The sequence below is a fragment of the Ursus arctos genome, unplaced genomic scaffold (assembly GCF_023065955.2).
Source record: "Ursus arctos isolate Adak ecotype North America unplaced genomic scaffold, UrsArc2.0 scaffold_2, whole genome shotgun sequence".
In the NCBI taxonomy this organism is placed as follows: Eukaryota; Metazoa; Chordata; class Mammalia; order Carnivora; family Ursidae; genus Ursus; species Ursus arctos.
In genome coordinates this window covers 23563774-23585590 of record NW_026622874.1, presented here as the reverse complement: position 1 = coordinate 23585590, position 21817 = coordinate 23563774, and the positions used below count along the sequence as shown (strand labels likewise).

Below are 21817 nucleotides of genomic sequence, written 5' to 3'. Positions count from 1 at the left end.
GTCGCCCGGGCGGACGCGCAGTCCACTGCGCGAGAAGGGCGGGGGAGCAGCTACGGGGGCCGCGGGAGCTGTTGAGAGGAGGCCGGGGCTGGGCTTTCTCCTCCGCCAGACCCCACCCCACCCTGCCGACCCCACCCCCTGCTCCTTCCTCCCCGGGGGCGCGCTCTCGGGCCCGCGCTCGGAAGTCGGGGGTCGGCGCCGAGTGCGGGCTGTGTCCCGGGTGGGTGAGGGAGGCGCGGAGGCGGTGAGCCGGGCAGTGGTCAGCGAGCCGCGCGGTCGTCGCCAGCGGCGCCCACTAGCCCGTCTCTCCAATACGAGCCGCCGCCACCACCCTCCCCGAGAGTCCGGCCCCTGGGCCCCGAGGCTCAGCCCGCGGAGCGGCCAACCCGGGACACCGCTGGGCTAGAGGAACGCGCCCGCACCCTTGCCTTCGCCGTGGCCCAGCGCGCGGGCGGCGGGATGAGGGGCAGCGAGCGGGCCGCGCCTGCGCTGCGGCCCCAGGGGCGGCTCTGGCCGGTGTTGGCGGTGTTGGCGGCTGCTGCGGCCGGCTGCGCCCGGGCAGCCATGGACGAGTGCACGGACGAGGGCGGGCGGTCGCAGCGCTGCATGCCCGAGTTCGTCAACGCCGCCTTCAACGTGACCGTGGTGGCCACCAACACGTGCGGGGCTCCGCCCGAGGAGTACTGTGTGCAGACCGGGGTGACCGGGGTCACCAAGTCCTGTCACCTGTGCGACGCCGGGCAGCCCCACCTGCAGCACGGGGCAGCCTTCTTGACCGACTACAACAACCAGGCCGACACCACCTGGTGGCAAAGCCAGACCATGCTGGCCGGGGTGCAGTACCCCAACTCCATCAACCTCACGCTGCACCTGGGTAAGCGGTGACAGCCCTGTTCCTGCTGCTTGCTCGCCAGCAGCCCAGCTCCCTGGCCATCTTCACCTCCTGGCCTAGCCTGCGGGGCCCAAACAGCCGCGTGCTGGCTCTCTGCTCCCCAGCATGGGCCACACAGTCCCTTCTCCAACTTCTAAACTAGATCTAGCACTTAACATTCCGCGAGGGTCAGGATACCTCGCGCTGGCATCTCTGTTTGCTTTTCTGTTCTTTCTAACTTAACCAGATTTTCGATCCCTTGGTAATTGGCTATTTGGGCTGCTTTTGTCCCTTTTTTTCGGAAGCCTTAATCAGAAAACCCCATTCTCGCTTTTCTCCCTCCTCGCAGGGTCATCACAGAGCGTTCTTGGATCAGAGATAGGAAGGTCCACCTTCAGGACTTTCGTCTTGTTTAAATGCTTCTCTCTCCAGGATTGAGCGTGATTGCTGTTTGCTCTGTTGAATAAACTAGAGAGCAAAGGGTCTCTAGTGAAGGGAATTTGAAGGAAGTGAATGCTTTTACTACCGGTGTGGCCTATGTGTAATTAAAATAGAAATTCACTTTTAAAGTTACTGTTCTTTAGAGTTGTTCAGACTTAATTAACGGCCACAAAGCTATTTCACTGCTACTCCTGGAACAGAAAACAAAAGAAAGTGTGCACTCACTGTAATTTCTGGCCACAGTTTGGTCCCTGGGTAAAAAGGCTCTCCTTACTGTCTTTCCTTTTACTTTGATTCAGAACAAGTGTAGAAACATGTATGAATGACCTTTTAAAAACATCAGGAAAAGGATGTATAGAAAACTTTGTTGCTGGGTGGTGGATGAGGATGGACATGTTTATCCTAGGGTATCAAAAATCATGTTTGGTCTAAGTAAGTTTTTCTTCATCATTGAAATATATAAACAAGCAGAATAATTCATTATTGTGTTCAACAGAGTAAAGTAAGTGTGAGAAACTGGCCTCTGATTTGTAGAGCTGCAGTCCCCATTGCATTGGAAGAATTGATTTTACTGGTAGCTGGTAGTAATAAACTTTCAGGGAGAACAGAGGGCCCAAGCCAGTCAAAGCCAGATCATTCTATAAGGCTAATATTATTTGAGGGTTTTTGAAAGGAATGTTTTATAGGCAAATAGTTCTTCTGGTCATGGTTTTGCATTTTTCTTTCCACTGCTCTCTGGTACATTAAACTTTATGTAGTGTCAAGATTCCAGAGAAGGAATATAACTTACAAAAAGTACTTTGAAAAGTAGTTAAATTACTGTGTGTGGAGTAAGTTTTAGAAAAGCAATGTTTAGCACCTTTGTAATACCATTTTATTTCTAGAGAAGTTATTAGGAAGATGGATTTTTGGAAAATAAGTTCATAAAGTGAAACCCTGAGGCACCTCTTTTTCAGAGATGGAAGCAGTGAACTGTACTTTGGTGTTTTGAAGGTATTGGAAATGCCTAGAACCAGCAGTATGTTGGAACAGGTGCCTTTCTAAGACGCAGCAAGAGACCTAGGGTCTTCTAAGACTTCATGGGAATACTCTTTAACTCTTTAGATAGCTTTATGCTCTTAGGTGTCATATTTTTAAACTTGGCCAAAATTATTTTTGAAATTTATATCCAATTATTTTAATGGAAATTTTGACGTATTAATGTTTTTGTGTTGAATTTGGAATGCCTGCAAAGTTTTATTTTATCTGTTTTCAAGTACCAAAAATTTCAAAGGGAAAGCATTTGCTCAATGTCTCAAAGTGTCTGAGATTCAACTGAAAATTTCTGAATCTGTTACTTAGGTAAAAGTCAGGCTATCAGTCTTGGCCTTCTGAGTTGTCTGCTGTGGGCACCACGTAGCAAAAGGTTATTTCAGGTGATTGCAGAGGTATGTAGATTACTAAAGCTTATTTCTCTGTTACAAAGGTAAAGGTAATGTGGTAGATAAGACAGTAACAATCAAGTTAGGTTGTTCCTGTTGGGGGAGCAGATATATTAATTTTGGGTCATGGTGATTTAAAGGTCGAAATCTCAGAGGCCATCTAGTTAGGACTCTTACATGACTTTGTACTCTCAAAATGTTATATGGTTGGACTTGTTTTTGCTGAGAAAGTCTTCAGTTTTTGGGAATATTCGTGATAAATGAAGTTCATAAAACTATGGGTTTAAAAAAAGTTATTTAAAGTAGTTTCCATATGAGTGTTGTGATTAACTGTGAAAACATTTACTTGAGACTTTTAAAATAGACAATTTCTAAAAACCTGACTAGAACTTATTGTACTTTTTCTTGGATCCGAAATGATGTCCCAGAGGAAGTTGTGTGTGGTGGAGAAGGTGGAAAAGGGGAGGGAGATTTGTGTGTCGTGGGGGTGATGTCTCAATCTCTCTCTCCCTCTCTCAGTATCTCCTCTCTCCCCCCTCGCCACCTTTCTCCTGCCTTTTTTTTTTTTTTTTTAAGATTTTTGATTTATTTATTCGACAGAGATAGAGACAGCCAGCGAGAGAGGGAACACAAGCAGGGGGAGTGGGAGAGGAAGAAGCAGGCTCATAGCGGAGGAGCCCGATGTGGGGCTCGATCCCAGAACGCCGGGATCACGCCCTGAGCCGAAGGCAGACGCCTAACCGCTGTGCCACCCAGGCGCCCCTCTCCTGCTTCTTTTTTTAATGACAAGGATGTGCGCATACGTGCCGGTTAGGATCTATAACGTATCGGCATTGCGTTTTGTATCACTGTGTGTTCTGATGTTTGGCATTCAGTTGCTAACTGCAGTTACTCCATGGGCTCTAGCTCGCTGTTTCCCATGAATTCAAGCACCATGACTGTTTGTGCATCTATTAAATCTCCCGTCCAGTTCACATTTCACATACCCTTAAGCAAGTGATGCATATTGTGCTTTGCCCTTACAGAGCCTGTGAAACTCCCAAGTGAGCAGTGTGAAAGAAGCAGGGCTAGCCAACTCTTTTCTCCCCTCCCTTTTGGTGATGAACTTTCAACGCAGTACACTTTAAGCAAAGTCAGACTGCACTTAAGCCGTTACAAGAAACATACATGTTTTGGCATTGATCGTAGGTCATTTTTTTGTAAAAATAAAACATGACATGGTGAATTAAAACAGTTACATATAATGACTAGGGAGTCTCTTCCTCTTCAGTTGGACCACCGTTCACAATTTCTCGTGCAGCCTTCCAGAAACTTTTCATGCATACACATGTATATATAAAATTATGTTATTGTTTTAACTGCTACCACTTGGGGGGTAGTCGGTAAGGCAGATTTTTTAACTGATGGCAAGGACAAATTAGATCATTGTACCATTATCATTACTTGTACAGAAGCCAGGAAAATCAGTGTTGATTCTGAAAGCAGCCATGTCTTAAGCACCTTATACAGTAATCCAGGGTGCAATGTATCCTCAGATATAATCAGTTCAAGTTGCTGTGGGAACAAGAATTGCATTTTCTGCCTGTTGGGGAGAGGAATCTCAGCCAGGCACCCTGTTCTAAAAAGAAGTCTTATTTTGCATTCAACTTCTGGATCTTCTTTCCTGACTTCTGTATGGATTATTCAACTGCTGTTTAAAAGTTTGGCTTTTGTGTTATATAATAAATCATAATAAGTTTTATTAGTATCAGTGGGATAGTTGATAGTAAGATTGTAGCTGAGGATTTGCCTTTTATTAAACAGCCTTTTTAATTAACTTGATAGTCACTGCGGATGGAAACTTGGCAGGCTGGGTCTGGATCTTAGAGGAAGGTAGCTCTCCCCCTTTCTGAAAACAATTAGATTAAGGAAGAAAGTGCTTATAAGCCAACTCAATCAAAGTTTATGGAACTCCTAAAATTTACACCAGGACCAGATTTGTTTCCAACCTCCCTCTATAAGCTTTAGGAACAGTGATTAAATGACACTTTTTAGCTGTATCTATCCTTTTTAGCTGTACCTATCCTAAATCAGAATAATTGATATATAAGGATACTGCATTTTATTCTGTTTCTTCCTTTCAGCGTATATTTAAAATGAAACAAACAGCAATTTTTTCCCCCAGGACAATCGTTGCAAGGTAGGTTCTGACTGTGTCAGGGAATAGTTCGCTCTGGTGACTTCACTGTGGTATTTGCACACCCTGAGGGGACACTATTTTAGTTCGTCTCACAAAGGCCTGATTTACATGTTGCAGGTTTCAACTTGAGAAGTTAGGGAGCTCTTCTTTAATGGCCTGCGGTAGTTGAATACAGTTTTATAAAGTTGCTGTTGGCTGTTTTCCTTTTCTACAATTCATGGCTTTTTCTGTAAATACCTTCTCCATGTTTCTGAAGCATTCAGAGAAACAGTTTACACATTAGGAGAGAAGTTGAGACTATAAGCACCCCCTGCCCCCCATTATTTTGCCATTGGCCACAGTCGTGGGAGGGTTGGTTTGATTATTTCAGTTCTAAATCCTTTTAGGAAGTTGGATATGCCTTTTGCTATGTGCTCCTTCCCCCATGCATACATTCTCATGTTACTGCCAAATATCCTGCAAACGTTTTTAAAATACCTACTTAATACATAGCGCAGTACCTGATAAAAAGGTGTATAGCGTCTTCAGAAGTTTGTACTCTATTAGATGGAATTTTCGTATTCTGTTGTAATAATAATAAATCGGAGTCCCTTTATAACATTTTACACTTTATGAAACTTCCAGTTTATCACTGATTAGATTTCCGCAACTCAGTGAAAGCAAAGATGAGGATCCGGAGGTGAGATTTGCCAAAAGTCACAGTAGAGGTAGGTTTTAGACTCCTTAGTCTATTGCACTAGCCCCTGCAGCTCTTAGCTTCTTTAATAGATCTCTCAGAAGAATGACTAGTTTATTCCGGGCCAGCTTTAAAATGCAAGTTCATGTACACATAGATTGGAGATACCAGACTCTTGGTTTTCCTCCCTTTCCTTCTGTTCTTTTTCACTTATATTTTTGTATTCCTTTCTTTTTCATGTGACTCGTTCTCCTTGAGTGAATTCCTCTCAGTCTCAAGGCATTATTTACTGTTTGCATATTAATAAATTCTAAACTTGTATCTCTGGGCCAGCTCTTACTCCGGTCCTAACGATTTGTTGGACATGGTCAGTTTGGGGTGTCCAGAGGCCATGTCCAACACTATATTCATTCTTCACTGTCTTACGCAACTCAAAGTCCTATCTCAGTGAATGTACTACTATTAAATCCTGAGGCTCTAGACCAGTTTTTTGCCAAGTCTCTCATAAAAGATAAGCAGGCTTGATAGGTCCTCATTAGTAAGATTACTCTGTTTGTAGAGCAGATAGGATCCACTGCTGGCGGCCAGGCAGTTTCGGACAACTGTAACTCCACCGCTTTCTTCCCCACCCTCCTTACTACAGTCTGTCCAAGATGCCACTCTTAACCTCCTATATGCAGCCACTGTGTCTCTTGAGTCCTCACCTTTATCTCTACCTTATTGTAGGCTTCCCTTGAATTTCACCTGAATTGCTGCAACAGCTTTCTAACTTTTCTGCCGCCGTTTTGCCCCTTGTGTTCAGGCAGCCACACTTCGGACTGAGTGATGGTTCTAAAATGCAAATCTGGGGGTGCCTGAGTGGCGCAGTCGTTAAGCGTCTGCCTTCAGCTCAGGGCGTGATCCCGGCGTTCTGGGATCGAGCCCCACGTCAGGCTCCTCCGCTGGGAGCCTGCTTCTTCCTCTCCCACCCCCCCTGCTTGTGTTCCCTCTCTACCTGGCTGTCTCTGTCTCTGTCAAATAAATAAATAAAATCTTTAAAAATAAATAAAATGCAAATCTGATGATATCATTTCCCAGCTAAAATTCTTCAGTGGTTCTTCAAACCGTTAGGATAAATTCCAGACTCCTTGGCATGGTCCACAAGGTACTTTAGGGTCTGGACGGTTGTTTTAACCTCTCGATTTATCTCTTGTCATCTTACATGCTCAAAGGGCTGCTGCTTTGGTTTGAAACTCTTCTCCCAGGTGTCACCACCTTCAGGAGTTCTTCCCCAGTTTCTCTGTCTTCTGCCCTTTCCATCCTTCTCCCAGGCGTGGGTTAGGTGTCCTACTCACACCACCCTGTAGGTATCTCCCACAGCACTCATCGGTGGTATTATAGGTTTCTTAATTTGTCTGTTACCACTTCTTGACCGTGAAGTCTTTGAAGACGGGGTCAGGGACTTAGTCTTTTAATTCAGTTCAATATAGCCACCAGTAGTTAATTGCTTGCCATTCCTTGGCACCATACTAATTCCTGGATGCGTAGTGATTCATAGGACATTGCCCTGACCTCATGGAACTTGTGGCTTAGATGTGGAGACCTATATCTCTAGACTGGAATGTAGGCAAATTATAGCCTACTGGCCAAATCCAGCCCAGGGTTGCCACCTATTTTTGTATGTACCATGCGAATGTTTTTACATTTTTCATTCAACAATCAAAAGAAGAATGAAATTTTGTGACGTGAAAATCACACGAAATTCAAATTTTGGTATTCATAAAGTTCCATTGGAACACAGTGAATTTCATTTATTAACCTATTGTCTATGGCTGCTTCTGCGCTATAAAGGAGTTGAGTTATTGCAACAGATACTGTATGTCTTGACCCTCAGAGCCTGAAATATTTACTGTCTGGGCCTCTACAGCACACATTTTGTGACTTCCACCCTAGACCGGTGCATTCATTGTTATATAATAAGTCGTAAGTGAAAGGTGTGAGCACAGAGATGGAGGCTAGAGTCTTTGTATCTCCAGTGCTTAGCAATGTGTCTGGCATAGTGTTCCGTAAATACATGTAGAGGGAGTGAATACACGAATGCCTGAATTATAAGAAGTCCCCAAACACTCATGGTTCTTTAAATTCTCCTCAGCAATACTTTGGGGTTTGTGTTTTTTTTTTTTATCAGCGTCTTCTTTCTATTTTCTCGAGACGTATGCCACTGTAATTAGCTAATATTAAATGCGGTACGTTGTTCTTTTATTTCTATTAGCTTTAAAAAAAATAGTGAGTTAGGTGTGGAACTGACATGGAATTGAAAGATCTGTGAGTGTCCTTTTTTGGGTAAAAATTAGACTTTTATGTGATTTGAAGTCATCTGGATACATTAGATGAGTAAGCTATCTTCTCAGATTTGAATCTCATAGTGAATATGTATTTCTGAAAATTGAATGTTCATATCGTGTGTGTTTTCTTTAGAAATGGATCTAAACATTTTACTTTAAAACCTACACTCACGGGGCGCCTGGGTGGTGCAGTCGTTAAGCGTCTGCCTTCGGCTCAGGGCGTGATCCCGGCATTATGGGATCGAGCCCCACATCAGGCTCCTCCGCTATGAGCCTGCTTCTTCCTCTCCCACTCTCCCTGCTTGTGTTCCCTCTCTCGCTGGCTGTCTCTCTCTGTCAAATAAATAAATAAAAAGTCTTAAAAAAAAATAAAACCTCCGCTCACGTCTGTGTATCTTAAAGAGCAGTTGTGGGCAAAAGTGACAGTGACATATCTTATGTGCTTATTGTGTGTGGCATCGTTTTTAGTTTGATTCATTGGGGTACAGTCAGAAGACAGGCATACTGAGGGACCCTTCCCTGCAGGCTAGTAAAGAACCACGTTCTAGTCATTAGGCAGATGGACAGTCATCACTTACTTACCTAGAGTTGACAGGCGCAGAACCAACAGATTCTTCTCTACTTGTTCCTTGTTTCCAGCTGTACCTAATTGACAGCTCTACCCCCTGTTCTGTTTGAGTTTCAGGGAAAAGTGTCAAAGCTCAGAGCAGAGCTGTTTGTTTATTTTTACTGCCCGAAATTCCTGAGAAGATTTTTAAAAATAAGGGATTAATCTGTCTCTTATCTTAAATTGTCAGTTTCAAAGGGTAAAGTTCCAAGATGACTGTGTGCTCGTTCTATTATCTTGCTTAAGTTGCTTGCTTTTAGATTGGTAAAGAGGGCCTTGCTAGGATTTGCAAGCATCTCCTTTCTTATAAAATGATAAAGTTAGATGCTTGCTCATTAGGGCCTAAAATTGAAGTCTTGCTAAAAGGGGTTACCAGAAAATGCATTTATAGAACTGTCTCTGAGGTTTTAGAGTATTGTGCCAGACTGTGGGGACACTCATTAAGTCTATCTGCTTTTCTTTCCATGGGCTCTTCCAGGAGGCCATCCTAAAATAACTGGGCCCAGTCAGCCTGGTGCCCTATGAAGCTACATATTCATGAATTAAAATAAAGCAGACTTATCTCTTTCTTAGACAATGGGGCTCTCAGATCTCTTGTGGGAGGAGAACCCTGTGGCAAGGCTGGGAGATGAATTAGGGGATTGACATGATTTCTTTTTAAAACTTCAGGAGTTATATTCCCTGGGCTCCCTTCTTTCACTCTTTGTTTCCAACTGTGTGGCCGCTTCCTGTTATATTGAAGGCAACGTGGACTTTTTGTTATATCGTTGTCTTTGGATTTTTGTTATTTTATCTTTTTGTTTTGAAAGTTCTTGGAAATATTAATCCAGAATCAGCCTCTTTCACATTTAAAAAAAAATTCTTAAAATAAAAAAATGCAAATGGTCTTGTATAGAGTTAGGGACTCAGTGAATTTTGTCTTGTGATGCTAAATCACAGAGTATGTGAAGGTTTCTGCTAACCGAAATGATTCTCTGTGACAGTGACCACAGAGGCGCCTGTCAGTGTTTTCAGAGATACGGTTAATGACCAGTCTTTAGGCTCCCGTATAGTTCTGACTTTACGTTCTAGGTCTTGGTTTGGGAGGAGGTTACATAGGTGCGTAGGTACGTACACGTTCAGAGCTGTCCCTTTGATATTTGTGCATTTCATTATGTGTAAATTATTCCTCAAATTAAAAAAAAATTAAACTTTTCAGTCAGTTATACAAACGAATATATGGGTGGTTTTGTTTGTTTCTGGTATGATTTTGGCTTAAAATAGTTGAGCGCAGAATCTGAGGCTTAATCACCTAAGATCTGTTCCTCTGACTGTGTTTCTATTCTCTTCCAGCAGTTGCTGGCATTAATAGGTGTTAACAGATGTTTCTTGGGTGAGTGGACAAATGGTTTTAATTGAAGCACCTGCAGAGTGGCTTTCAGAAAAGCATTCAGGTGAGCTTCGTGGAAAGTCTCAGGAAGTGGAGTGTGGGGAAGGGTGCGGGACGAGCGCCCATGTGTCTTTGCTCTTCTCACGTACCTTTAAGCAGGTAGTGGTTTTGGTGGATGCTTTTGTGGTCTGAAGTGGTAAAATCGTAGGTTTGCAGGTTTTGCTGCAGGTTCAGAGAATCCTCTAAGCATGTCTACATGGCTTGTGCTTTGGTTACGCTATCTGGTTTTTAATATAACTTACTATTTAATTTCTGTGGTGAAATCTAAATGTTCATAAATTACTTATAATGTGTGAAGACCCCATCTTTTTTCCTTTGACATGTACTGAGTAGTGGCTTCCTCTCATTGAACCTTTCAGAATAGTAAGTCTGAAGCTTTAATTGTGCGGCTTTCTTAGAGAAGTTTATGAAATTTTGTGAAGTATTTCCAAGTAAGTGAAAAGAGCTACCTACCAAAATGAGATGAGCTTATTGGATTGTAAATCTCATTAGTTAGTGGGCAAAGGTCTTCTGTAAATAAGGTGACCCTGGTGGGAAAATCCTTCATTTATGGCTGTTGTAATATGCGATGTGTGGGTAACAACAGATGTTGAAACACTCTACCTTCAGGTAATTTGTAATGTGTTTGAGGAGATGAGATAAAAACATTCATGCAGAGGGAATCAATGAGAGAATATAAGCATAATAAAAATAATTCAGTTGAAACTCTAAAGTGCAGAAGGAATACCTGTGACACTTTGAAGAGTATAGATTGAAGTTAGCCAGGAAGAGCTTCTTGGGTCTTGAAGAAAAATAGCGGTTGGGAATGGAGAACTTTCCAGGAGGATGTGTTGTTTAACTAAAGATTTAAAAGTAACTAGATAATGGTGAAGGCATTATTTGCTTTCCGTGGAGTAGTGGAGACATGCATGATGAGTTCTGAGAAGACAAGGATCCTGAAAATTAGGGGACAAAAGAAAGTAAATCACCTTTCATGGAGAGTACCCCTTCACACCTTTTTGAATCCTCAAAAACAGTCGAGAACCGTTGTTACCCCCCATGGAATAATCACGTTAAGATGACCGTGACCTCAGAGAAGTCACATGCTGAGTTTAGGTTGCACTCTAGACTTGTTGTGGATAGGTTATGCTCTTCCTAGTCTCCCGTGTTAGAACAGACCTCAAGAGTGGTAGAGAACTATAGAAAGACCTTTCATTGAGGGGTGAGATGAAAGTAGACCAAACCAAAGGTTTCTCTGAGAGACCGCTGCTTGAGGGGCTCTGGATTTGGATTGCTGCTTTTACAGAGGGCTTTGCGCTTGTTTGCGAAGAACAGAGGATTGTTGGCAATGGAAGAATTTTAGGTTTGGGGTACGTACGCTAGTTTTATAATATTAAGCTGTTAATTCTTCTAGGCATTTCTAAGGAATTTATTGAATTTCAGAATGAGAGCCTGGGTTTTGTCAGTGTCTACTGATAGGAAAAGTGTACCATATACCCCATTTCCTGAAGGGTGGTCAGGGGAGTGCTACCTTATCTCCTTTCTGCCTTATCCATGACTCTTTTCTAGTTGAGAACTGCTGAATTTAGTTCAGTTGCTTACTTTATCTGACATCCTTAAAGATAAGGCTGCCAGGTCCATCTCCAAGTTGGATTTCATTTCCATTCTGCTCCAAATAAATTCTAACTCTTACATAGTGGCTTTTTTTTTTTTTAAGATTTTATTTATTTATTTGACAGAGCACACATGCACACTAGTGGGGGTTAAGGGCAGAGGGAGAGGGAGAAACGATGCAGGTCTCAATCCCATGACCTTGAGATCAGGGCCTGAGCCGAAGACATGCTTAACCAACTGAGCCACCCAGGCGCCCAGCGTGGTGGCTCTTTTGTTGTTCAAGTTTGCCAGCTAAATAGGTCTAGCCAACCTTTTACTGATTGATTGTTACGTCACTACTGTGGTCCTAGGAGGTTTCTTTCAGGCTCAGAAGGGACTCCCTTCACATTAATTTCTGTATGTGGTAATTTGTAAATCTGTAATGGCCTATTTAATTCATGTATCTTCTCTGTATATCTATCCTTTATTCAACTTATATCTCCTGAGTTTCTCCAGAGCATGCTGAGCTAAGGTTCAATCGGGATTCTTAGATACCTAATTTTTTTTTTTTGCTTCATCACTGAAGGAGAGGTCATAGTTCCCACTTGTTTTGTATTCTGTGCTGCTCCCTCACTACATACGATCTCCACTTCTTGAACTCGAGATTCTAGGATTGGTTTTTCTTTACAGGTGTGAGTTGACTGATTACATTTTAAATACTACTGAATCATAAATAAATAAATAAATAAGTAAATATATATTACTGAATCAGAGTCTTAACTTTTCTGCCTTTTTACAGACCTGCTCAGTACACATTGTGTTTTCTGTGATACATGTGGTTACATCATCACATCCTAGTGACTAATCATTTTTAAATGTGCATGCTCCTTTCTTATGGGCGGGTGGGTGGGATGGTACCATTGCTACACTTGAGGGCTGAGTGTTGGGCTTAAAATGTACCCCCCCTTTTTTTTTTGCCAGTTGGTAAAATATAGAAGCATAAGTATTTCCCTCAAAGCTTTTCCATCAATTTTCTTCAAGGAGAACGAAAGGATTCTATTTCCAAGAGAAGAGCTTCACCGTTTTTGAAGAGAGGGTAGTGATACCTTGATGAAAATGAGTTGAACAGCTCTTAGCGTAAAGGCTTTCTGTGCTTTGGTGGGACTGGGAGGTGGTATTTTCCTGCTCTGGCAGCACAAAAACTGATTAGAGGGAAGAATGGTCTGCCCAGATGTTCTCAAGATCAGAGATCATTTTATGATCAAAAACTACTGAGGAATAAATGAGAATAACTTGGCAATGTAAAATGATTCGATCCAGACGTGGAATTTCACGTGAGGGTGTGGTTGCCTTGGTTTTGCAGTCTGTCCACCTGTGCGTCCGTGCTGTGCCCCCTATCCCAGTGGCTCCTGCTTGTCATGGGCCTTATTCTGATAGGACTGCTGACCTCTGTTGTTTTGGTGTCACTAAATTTTGAGATTATTTCTGTTTTAATGCCAGATCATGATCTGGTAGAGATGAGTATCCTTGGCAGGGGGTGGGCGGCTGGGGGGGGGGGGAGTGAGGAGAGAGGGCAGTTGGAAACCAAAAGAACAATTGTGTGCTTTAATTGCTTTGGTCATATGATTGCCTTTCATGGAAAAAGGGTCGTGTTCTGTGGGATTGAGTGTCCAGGATTAACTTTTAGAGTGGCTCTATACAGAGTTTTGAATTTATAGCGAATATTTTAGATAAGTTCATGGGATAGAAAGTCTGGTAAAGACCAAATTTGTAGAACTCTACTAGATTATGAAAGTTTCTGGGAACATCTGTAATACAGCTGTAATAAAATTTGTTTACTTTATCAGGATTGCTTTAGAGGCTCAAGCTGGTTTGTTTACTGCTGTTTGCAGCATTCTTGCCACATGCCAAGAAATAAGTGAGCATCAACTCCTGGTGGAATTGGGGTCATTCAGTTTTATGGCCATTCTAATAAAGTTTTGGTTTTAAACTTATGTCCACTTTAAGGCTCTTACATCCTGGCACGAGACACGGATGGTGAATTCAGGGTACCAAAAGATGGACTGATTCTGGAAGTTAACCTACTTTCCAGATGTTTGGAGAATGTAGGCTTGTTTTCTGTGCTGCTGTTTGTGTTTTCCTATGTGTACCTATATCTGTGCTTTCCTGTGTTTTTATAGAAAAGTCCCTTCGGGCAGGGGGGGATCTGCTTTTTGGTTTGGGAAATAAAATAGGTATTAATTTTTTTGCATGAAATATTTTGAGTTGGTACTGCCATTTCTGTGAGGGAAAGGAGAGGCAGCTTTGTTCCCACGAGAGGGAGATTGTTGGGAAGGGTGGTGGTGGGGGTGAGACTCTGGAAGTAGTAACTGAAAACAGACTTATTCACATCTCTAGTGATTTTAAATTATGACACGGGTCACTAATGCTCTGAATCAGCAGACTTTTCACCATGCCTGACTAAATAGACCTTGTTTTTGAAATTCACAGCGGTGCCTCGATCCCTGCTGTCTTTTTGTCCATCTTGCTAACACACAGCTGTTTTTGTTCATACATCATTTTGTGTTCAACTGCCTGGTTACTTCCTCAGGTCCCTTTTATGGTGAATAATGAACACATGGGAGTTTGAACACCCAAGTGTGTGGTTATTCAAACAGGAAGTCTCAAGGAAGCACAGTAACCTTGTCAGAGGAACAAAAGATGGAACTGGAAAGGCCATTGATGATTCCAGGCTTAAAACATCTGCCAGGAAACATCTGACAATTTCTGAGATACAGACATTCTGCACCCTACAAATGGGATGGTTTATTTGGAACTTATTCCTTTTTTTTTTTTTTTTTTAATGCTTAGAGGATTAAGCCCTAATCCAAAATAGAAATGGAGGCGAAAAAAGAAGTAATGTGGCATTATTGGCATTAAAAGCAGGAAGGTAGCTCTACCCGTGGGGATGGCTGTGGGTCCTAGGAAGGAAGGTGCAACAACTCATCTTTACTGAAAGGGGCGATGGGTCTGCGCCCAGAAACAGGTAGATGGAACTTGACAGGGGCTGCCAGAGCTGATGGGGTTGAATGAAAAGATGTTTTCGTGCCAAGCCTTTGATTATTGAGCACGGGAGGAATATGAGATACGGAAGAATGTGGATGCCGCATGAAGAGCATGCTGTCTAGTGGGAGAGCAAGAATGTGTACGTCAACAAATATCCTCTGAGGCAAAACCAGATATGCCATAGGAGCAGGATAAAAATCCTGAGCGCCTGCAGAGGAGATCTGATTATAGCTGATCAGGGTACGTGACTTCCCAGAACATTTGTCCAGTGACCTTTCTGAGTCCTATCAACCTTGAGATTCCTTGATTGTATGGTAGAGGGCTTTTTAGAATGAGTTCAGTAAGTCCTGATTTTTAGATTAAAAATGACAATTTGTACAGCAGTTCACATTAGGCAAGTGGGGTGGTGCAAACACTAGAGGAAGAATTCAGCTGTAGGCTTAATTAAGGGGAGCCGTAGTAGTCGAGGAGTACTAGCTGTGTTCATTGAATGACTGGAACGCTGCCGTTGGTTCCGGTCCTCGTGAACATGGTCACGCAGCGTGGGTGCCTCGTCTTTCCTTGATGCCTTACTTTTTTTTTTTTTTTTTTGGTTTATTTGGCTACCTTCTCATTGTTCTTTAGAACTCATGGCAAATTTCAGCTTCGCTAGGAAGACTGTGCTCGTTTCTAATGCCTCCCGCCCCTCCACGGCACTTGCGTTACGTCGTTTGATGCATTCATTTCTAAAATCCGTGAACATTGTGCGTGCCCGTGAGGTATGGGGTACTACTTTGTTTTCTCTGTTTCCCCTGTTAGACTGAGTTCATTGAGGACAGGACTCATTTATTAATTTCTTAATTCATTCACCTAACAACTACTTACTGAGCGCCTGTTACGTGAACGGCACCGCGGAGTGCTGGGGACAGGGCAGAGATGACCTAGAGCTTGCCTTCTGGGTGAAAAGCATGCAGTATGGAGGAGCTGACCCGGGGAGGGTTTCATTTGCTCTCTTTTTCCCATTGACATTTGTATCCTAGTGTGGAACATACTACCTTTTATATAGTAGTAGATGGCTCAAAAGTTTGCCGAATGAATGAATTCCTATTTCTGTGAGGCTATGGCCACAAAATGCAGATCAGGCTGAGAAATGGCAGTTTTGTTTAGATTATCCTGAGATGGAGTTTGCCTTTTCCATAGGGCTCTTGAAATTGCACAGGTGGAGTGGCATGGTTCGTCCGTGGTGTAGCTTCCTCAGCAGCAGTGTTAGGTAAGGACTAAGGCACAGGAGCAAAGAGCCCCACAATAAAGTAGTTCAGAAACATTGAAGTTTCCTTCTGTCTCAGGTGGTAGTCCTGAGGGAAGTGGGCAGCAGGGTAGCTGTGATCCATACAGACGTCCTGGGACCCAGGGTCCTTTTATCTTCATGATCCGCCGTCCCTTAGGGTGTTGTCCTTGTGTGTGTGGTGTGGTTGAAGTTGGGTGACAGGCACCTCTCTGTTCCAGATGGGAGGACGCTGCTGAATGGAGGATGCCTAATTCTTTTTTTTTTAATTTATTTTAATTTTTAATTTTTTAAAAATTTTTGAGACAGGAGGGACGGGGCGGAGGGAAAGGGAGAGAGAGAATCCTAAGCAGGCTCCACACCCAGTGTCAATCTCGACATGAGGCTTGATCTCACAACCCTGAAGTCATGACCTGAGCTGAAATCAAGAGTCAGATGCTTAACCCACTGAGCCACCCAAGTGCCCCGTAATTCTTAAGACCGAGACCTGAAAGCGGCATACATGATTGTATCATCTGCCACCGGAGAGCATTTAGGCACCTGGCCACCGCATCCACACAGTGGAGGCTGAAGAATGCAGTGCAGCGGGGCAGCCTCGACGCCAGCCTCGGATCCACTGTGCTCTGGGGGAGGGAGAACGGATTTTGGCGGCTGGTGGTGCTGTAGCTGCCGCTCCGGCACTGCGGCGTGCTCTCCCAAGTTTCGGTCTTCCTGAAGCACCTTCTTTGGAGGATCTAGAAAATCTAGCAGACACGCTCTTTGTGGACCCTCATCCTCTGGGTCTTCAGGAGAAGACGCGCGAAGAAAGGGGGTGCACCCTCATTCTGCTCTTCCCAGTGTGCAGCCCTCACACCCCACCTTTGCAGAATTCTTTTATTCCGGGACGTCACCAGTTGTCATTCCCGTGCTCCCCTCTCGGCACTGAGCTCTCACTGTGTTGGTGCTGAATGCACTTTGCCTGGTGGGCGCTTTATCCCATCCGTCTTGGAGGAGCACATCCCAGGCAGGGTCATTAAGTCTTGGTTTACTCGACCTTACTGAGCACGTGTGTTTACCTTCAGCTGTGATGGATGAATCAAAGCTGTTTTAAAATCCAGATGTGTCTTAGGTATGAGAATTCCAGAAATGATAAAACAGCGCCTGTTGTTTGTACCACTTTTTGGTCATTTGAACATTCCGTTTTGTTCTGAAATCTTTTTAAATGTGTATTTATCTTTTTCTTCAGTATGTGCTCATCGAGGTCAGGAACTGAGTTTTAACCACTAATTAGGTCAGCGACTTAGAGCTCGGCACTTGACTTAGGGAATCACAGTAAATTTTGTCGAATGCATCTGTATTCTGTAACACCTGCAGCAGTACCCCCAGTCAGAAACTCGAGTTTCTTCAGTGAAACGTTTTCATGCTTTAGGGTGATTAAAGAGTGTAATGGCCTCACACTAGTTCAGTCTGCGTTTTGTTGTCAGATGTTATGAAAATGCTTTGCCGTTTAGGATTTCTGAATATTTTCAGAAATAAAGGATTATGGACTTGCATCACATTTGATTATATAAAGTATATCCCTTTTTACAGAGAATGATAATTACTAAAGACTGTAAAAATTTGGCATGCAATAGGGATATGACAAATTTGTTATTTAAATAAGTGAATAAAAGTCCATTTAATAGGAACTTTTATTTCATTGAGAGGATGAATTTGAACAGATTTATTCTAAGACAATTTGAGTGGATGGGTTATTATACTAAATTATGGTAAGAATATTTAGAAGTACAACTATGGCATTACGTAAATATTTTTAAAAAGGAGTAGTGGTTGAATACTAACCAAAAAATTACGAATTTAAAAACTAAAGCCTTTTCCTCTGTTGGCGTTAGTTCATTTTTTGGTTTTGATTGTTTTGTGTAAAAATTCAGTTTCATCCCCGGTGCCTGTGTGCAGTTTTGTTAGGAACCTGGCTACATTAAAGCCATTTCATTTGAGATACTTCTTGAAAAATGGAAGTTAATTCTGATATTCTTCTTGTTCTCAGAAGCAGATGATTTTCATGTCTGTGTCCTTACTCTCTCCCTGTCTACCTACTCCTTAGCAGAACGTTTTTCTTTCTGTTCAGGTGTTTTAAATCAGTAAGAAATTGGTATCTCTAGGAATCTTTAAAGAATCACTCATGTTGTGACGGCCTGGGTGGCTCAGTTGGTTAAGTGTCTGCCTTCGGCTCAGGTCGTGATCTCAGGGTCCTGGGATGGAGCCGAGTTGGGCTCCCTGCTCAGCGGGGAGGCTGTGCCTCTCTCTCTCTCCCTCGCCACCCCCCCTCTTGTGTTCGAGTGCTCTCTCTCTCTAATAATCTTAAAAAATCAGTTATGTTGAGGGTGACTGTATAAATGGTTACAAATGACTGCTTTTGCCTTTAGAGTTCTCTAGCATGGTTTTCACTTTCTCAAAGCTTGTGGTGTCCTTGAATTGAAATCTTTTTTTTTTTTCTTTTTCCTTAGTCAAACTCATTGTCTTTATCTACTCAGAGTCCTTTGCTCTAAAATATCTCCCATTGTCCTCTGGGTTTTATCATTCCAGTTTCTTTTGGAGGGAAATTGCCTTCTCTCTAAGTTCATTTCAGCATTCTAGAAGTGTGATACAACAATACATATTGTACCACTCAGTGATCAGTTGAGCGTACCACCTTGTTCTGGAATCTTGTTAATGTGTATTTTGTTTCTTCATATCAGCTCATTGGGGGCAGGAGCTATATTTTAAACCGTGAGGTCAGCAACTTAGAGCTAAGTGCTTGACTCGTGAACTCATAGGTGTTTGAATGCTCTTTGGGAGACCATGGCTTTGGAAGAGTGTTTGAAAGAGTTGTGTTTACTAATCTTTGAAGAAAGACCACAGAGCTGTTTTCTCAAAATTTAAGATATCCTGTGTGGACAATAATAATAGAAGACCTGTCCATTTGTTCTGATGAACTTTCTTTCAAGAACAGGAACATAGCTGAAACCAACCATAAAATTGTTTCATTTTAAGAAGCCTCCTCTTCCTTTCCAGGATCCACGATGCCAAGTTAAATACCTTTCTTTTTTTAGAATAGCAGAGTTTCTCAGACTGAGACTTTAAGAGTTTCTGTTTCACCAAATACAAAGTCCTGTAAAGTAGGTGTTTAAATTCTTTCTTCACGTCTTTTGAAGGTTATTACAATGTTAAACTTCTCTTTTAAATACTTAATACTGATTGTTAGTGAACCTAGGGACTCTTCCTTTAGGTAGGAAACCCTGTTGTCACCTGGCCTAGTGGTTCTCAAGCACTCACCAGTGATAAATGGAATCATCTTTGGAGTTTTTTGTTTGTTTGTTTGTTTGTTTGTTTGTTTTGCTTTGAAATACATACGGTCAGCTGCTGATTAGTATGAAATGATGTTTTGTGTTTATAGGAAAATACTAGTTAAAATAGAAAACTACATCGTGCAGCAGATAATTCTGTTTTAGTGCACAGAAATCCGGAATAGAAGTGAAAGCCTTTCTATGGAGTGGATCAGTAACTCTAGAAGCATTTCTATCCAACTTAGACCCCCCACCCTAGGTATCCACTACCCTTGACATTGTTTTATTTTCCTTCTTTTAAAAGAAAGTAGTTTTATCGTCCCTAGACAATAAAAATGGTATATGTAGTCATGTGCAACTTGCTATTTTGTCTCAGTGCATTTCCAAAGTGTAGTTGTAATTCATTCATTTTCATTCCTGGGGGGCATTTTATTAAGTGATTATACTAGAGCTAATTTATTGATTATCCTGCTGATGGACCTTTTTGTTGTTATTATGAATAATGTTCTGTGAGCATTCTCACGCATGTCTCCTGATGCTTTCGTGCAAGAATCTCCTTAACTGAGTTGGTGGGTCATGAAGAGTATCTTCAGTTTTATGAGATAATGCAGATTGTATTCCAGAGTCATTGTGCTGGTTTAGATGCTCACTAGCAGGGTTAGTAGGCTGTTGATCAACATTTGGTGTGTGAGAATTTGTAAATTTTACCTATTTGGTGATGTAAAGTTATTTCTCGTAGTGGTTTTATTTATAAGGGTAAATATCTTTTCCTGTGTTTATTAGTCTTTCATATTTCCTCTCCTGGAAAATGTCTCTTCACATTTTTTGACCATTTTTCTTACTGATTTGTAGAATTCTTCATATATTCTGGATACTAATCCTTTATCAGCTACATATTGTCCGTATTGTCTTTTTATTTTCTCTGTAATGTCTTTTAGACAGAATTTCTTTATTTTAGTGTGATTGAATATATCAATATTTTCTCTGGTAATTATGTGTCTTATGGAAGAAATCTTTCCTATATTTTATTGAATTTGCCTTTTACATTTAAGTTCTTAATTCACCTGAAATTCATTTGAGTGTTGTCTTTATTTCTTAGGGCTAGTGCCTTTTAAACTTATTTTTCTTTTTTACAAATATTCTAGCTGTCTTTGGGCCCTTGCTCTCTCATGCAAATTTTAGAATCAGGTTGTCAAGTTCCTCACTGACCTCTATTTAGATCTTTTTTTTTTTTAAAGATTTTATTTATTTATTCGACAGAGATAGAGACAGCCAGCGAGAGAGGGAACACAAGCAGGGGGAGTGGGAGAGGAAGAAGCAGGCTTATAGCGGAGGAGCCTGATGTGGGGCTCGATCCCATGACGCTGGGATCACGCCCTGAGCCGAAGGCAGGTGTTTAACCTCTGTGCCACGCAGGCGCCCCTCTATTTGGATCTTGATTGAAATTGCATTGACTTTATACATTCTTTTGGGTTGAATTGACACCTTGATAACATTGAGTATATCCATGAACATTCATAGTATAATTTAGGCCTTCTTTTTGAATTCCGTAATGTTTTATAATTCTATCTCCATGAGCCTTGCTTTGTTTTGTTAGATTTATTCCTGTATATTTTATTTTTTGTTGCAATTAAAATTTTTTCTAAATTACTTTTTCTAACTCTGTTGCTGGTATATAAAAATGTGTTTGGTGTTTGTATATTAATCTTATTACCACTTGTTTAATTCTCTTATGCTAATGATTTGTCTTTAGATTCTTTCATTTTTATATGCAGACAATCATTGTTTGTAAATAATGACAATTTTATTTCTCTTTACCAATTCTTTTTTTTTTTTTAAAGATTTTTTTATTTATTTGACAGAGATAGAGACAGCCAGCGAGAGAGGGAACACAAGCAGGGGGAGCAGGAGAGGAAGAAGCAGGCTCATAGCTGAAGAGCCTGATGTGGGGCTCGATCCCATAATGCCAGGATCACGCCCTGAGCCAAAGGCAGGCGCTTAACCGCTGTGACCCAGGCGCCCCCTCTTTACCAATTCTTAACTCTTTTATTTTTTCTTTGTTGATTGGAACTATATACAAAGTTCCTATTAAACATTCCCCTTAAAGTACTATGATTTTACAAAAGCTTTGCTAATTTGGTAGATGAGAAGTACTTTTATTTTAGGTTACAATTCTTTTGTAATTGTTGAGGCTATTTTTTATTTTGTTGCATATTTATTTCTGTAAACTGCCTCACTTCCTTTTTTTGGAAAGAGATGTATTAATAAAAATTTTTTTTTAGTTTTATTTCCAACTTTTTACAGTTAAACCATTTTAAGATATGTTTTGGGTATAGGTTTTAGTGTATTAAAATAGCTCTAAAATATTAAATGTAGTCATATACAAGTATTGCTCTTTGGTAAAATCAGTTATCAAATTAGTTGCTGTTCATACTGTTTGGCATGATAAGTGGTAATTTGGGAAAACGAAAACATTGCTATTTATAAAATTCACTGAAGATTGATTAGTACATTTGTTTCCCTAAAGAACACTGCAAACTGGGTCAGTGGCAACTCTAGGAAGCACTTACAGAAGGACCTGGGTTTGGTCTTCATAAATGAATCATCCTAGATTTCAGAGTTTGATAAATTTCGGAAGCTCCTGAGATGTTTTAGGCCAGTCTTCATGGTTTTCATAATGTTA

The 21817-nt window shown here is 41.6% G+C and overlaps 1 protein-coding gene across 1 annotated transcript in view; it reads left to right on the top strand.

The window, feature by feature from the left end:
• Position 1: 1 nt before the first annotated feature.
• LAMC1 (laminin subunit gamma 1) overlaps positions 2 to 21817 on the top strand; it is a 124481-nt gene continuing 102665 nt past the window's right edge. The window contains exon 1 of the mRNA XM_026509197.4: positions 2 to 874. Coding sequence (XP_026364982.2) covers positions 460 to 874 — 415 coding nt within the window. The 5' untranslated portion in view covers positions 2 to 459. The remainder of the gene's footprint in view (positions 875 to 21817) is intronic.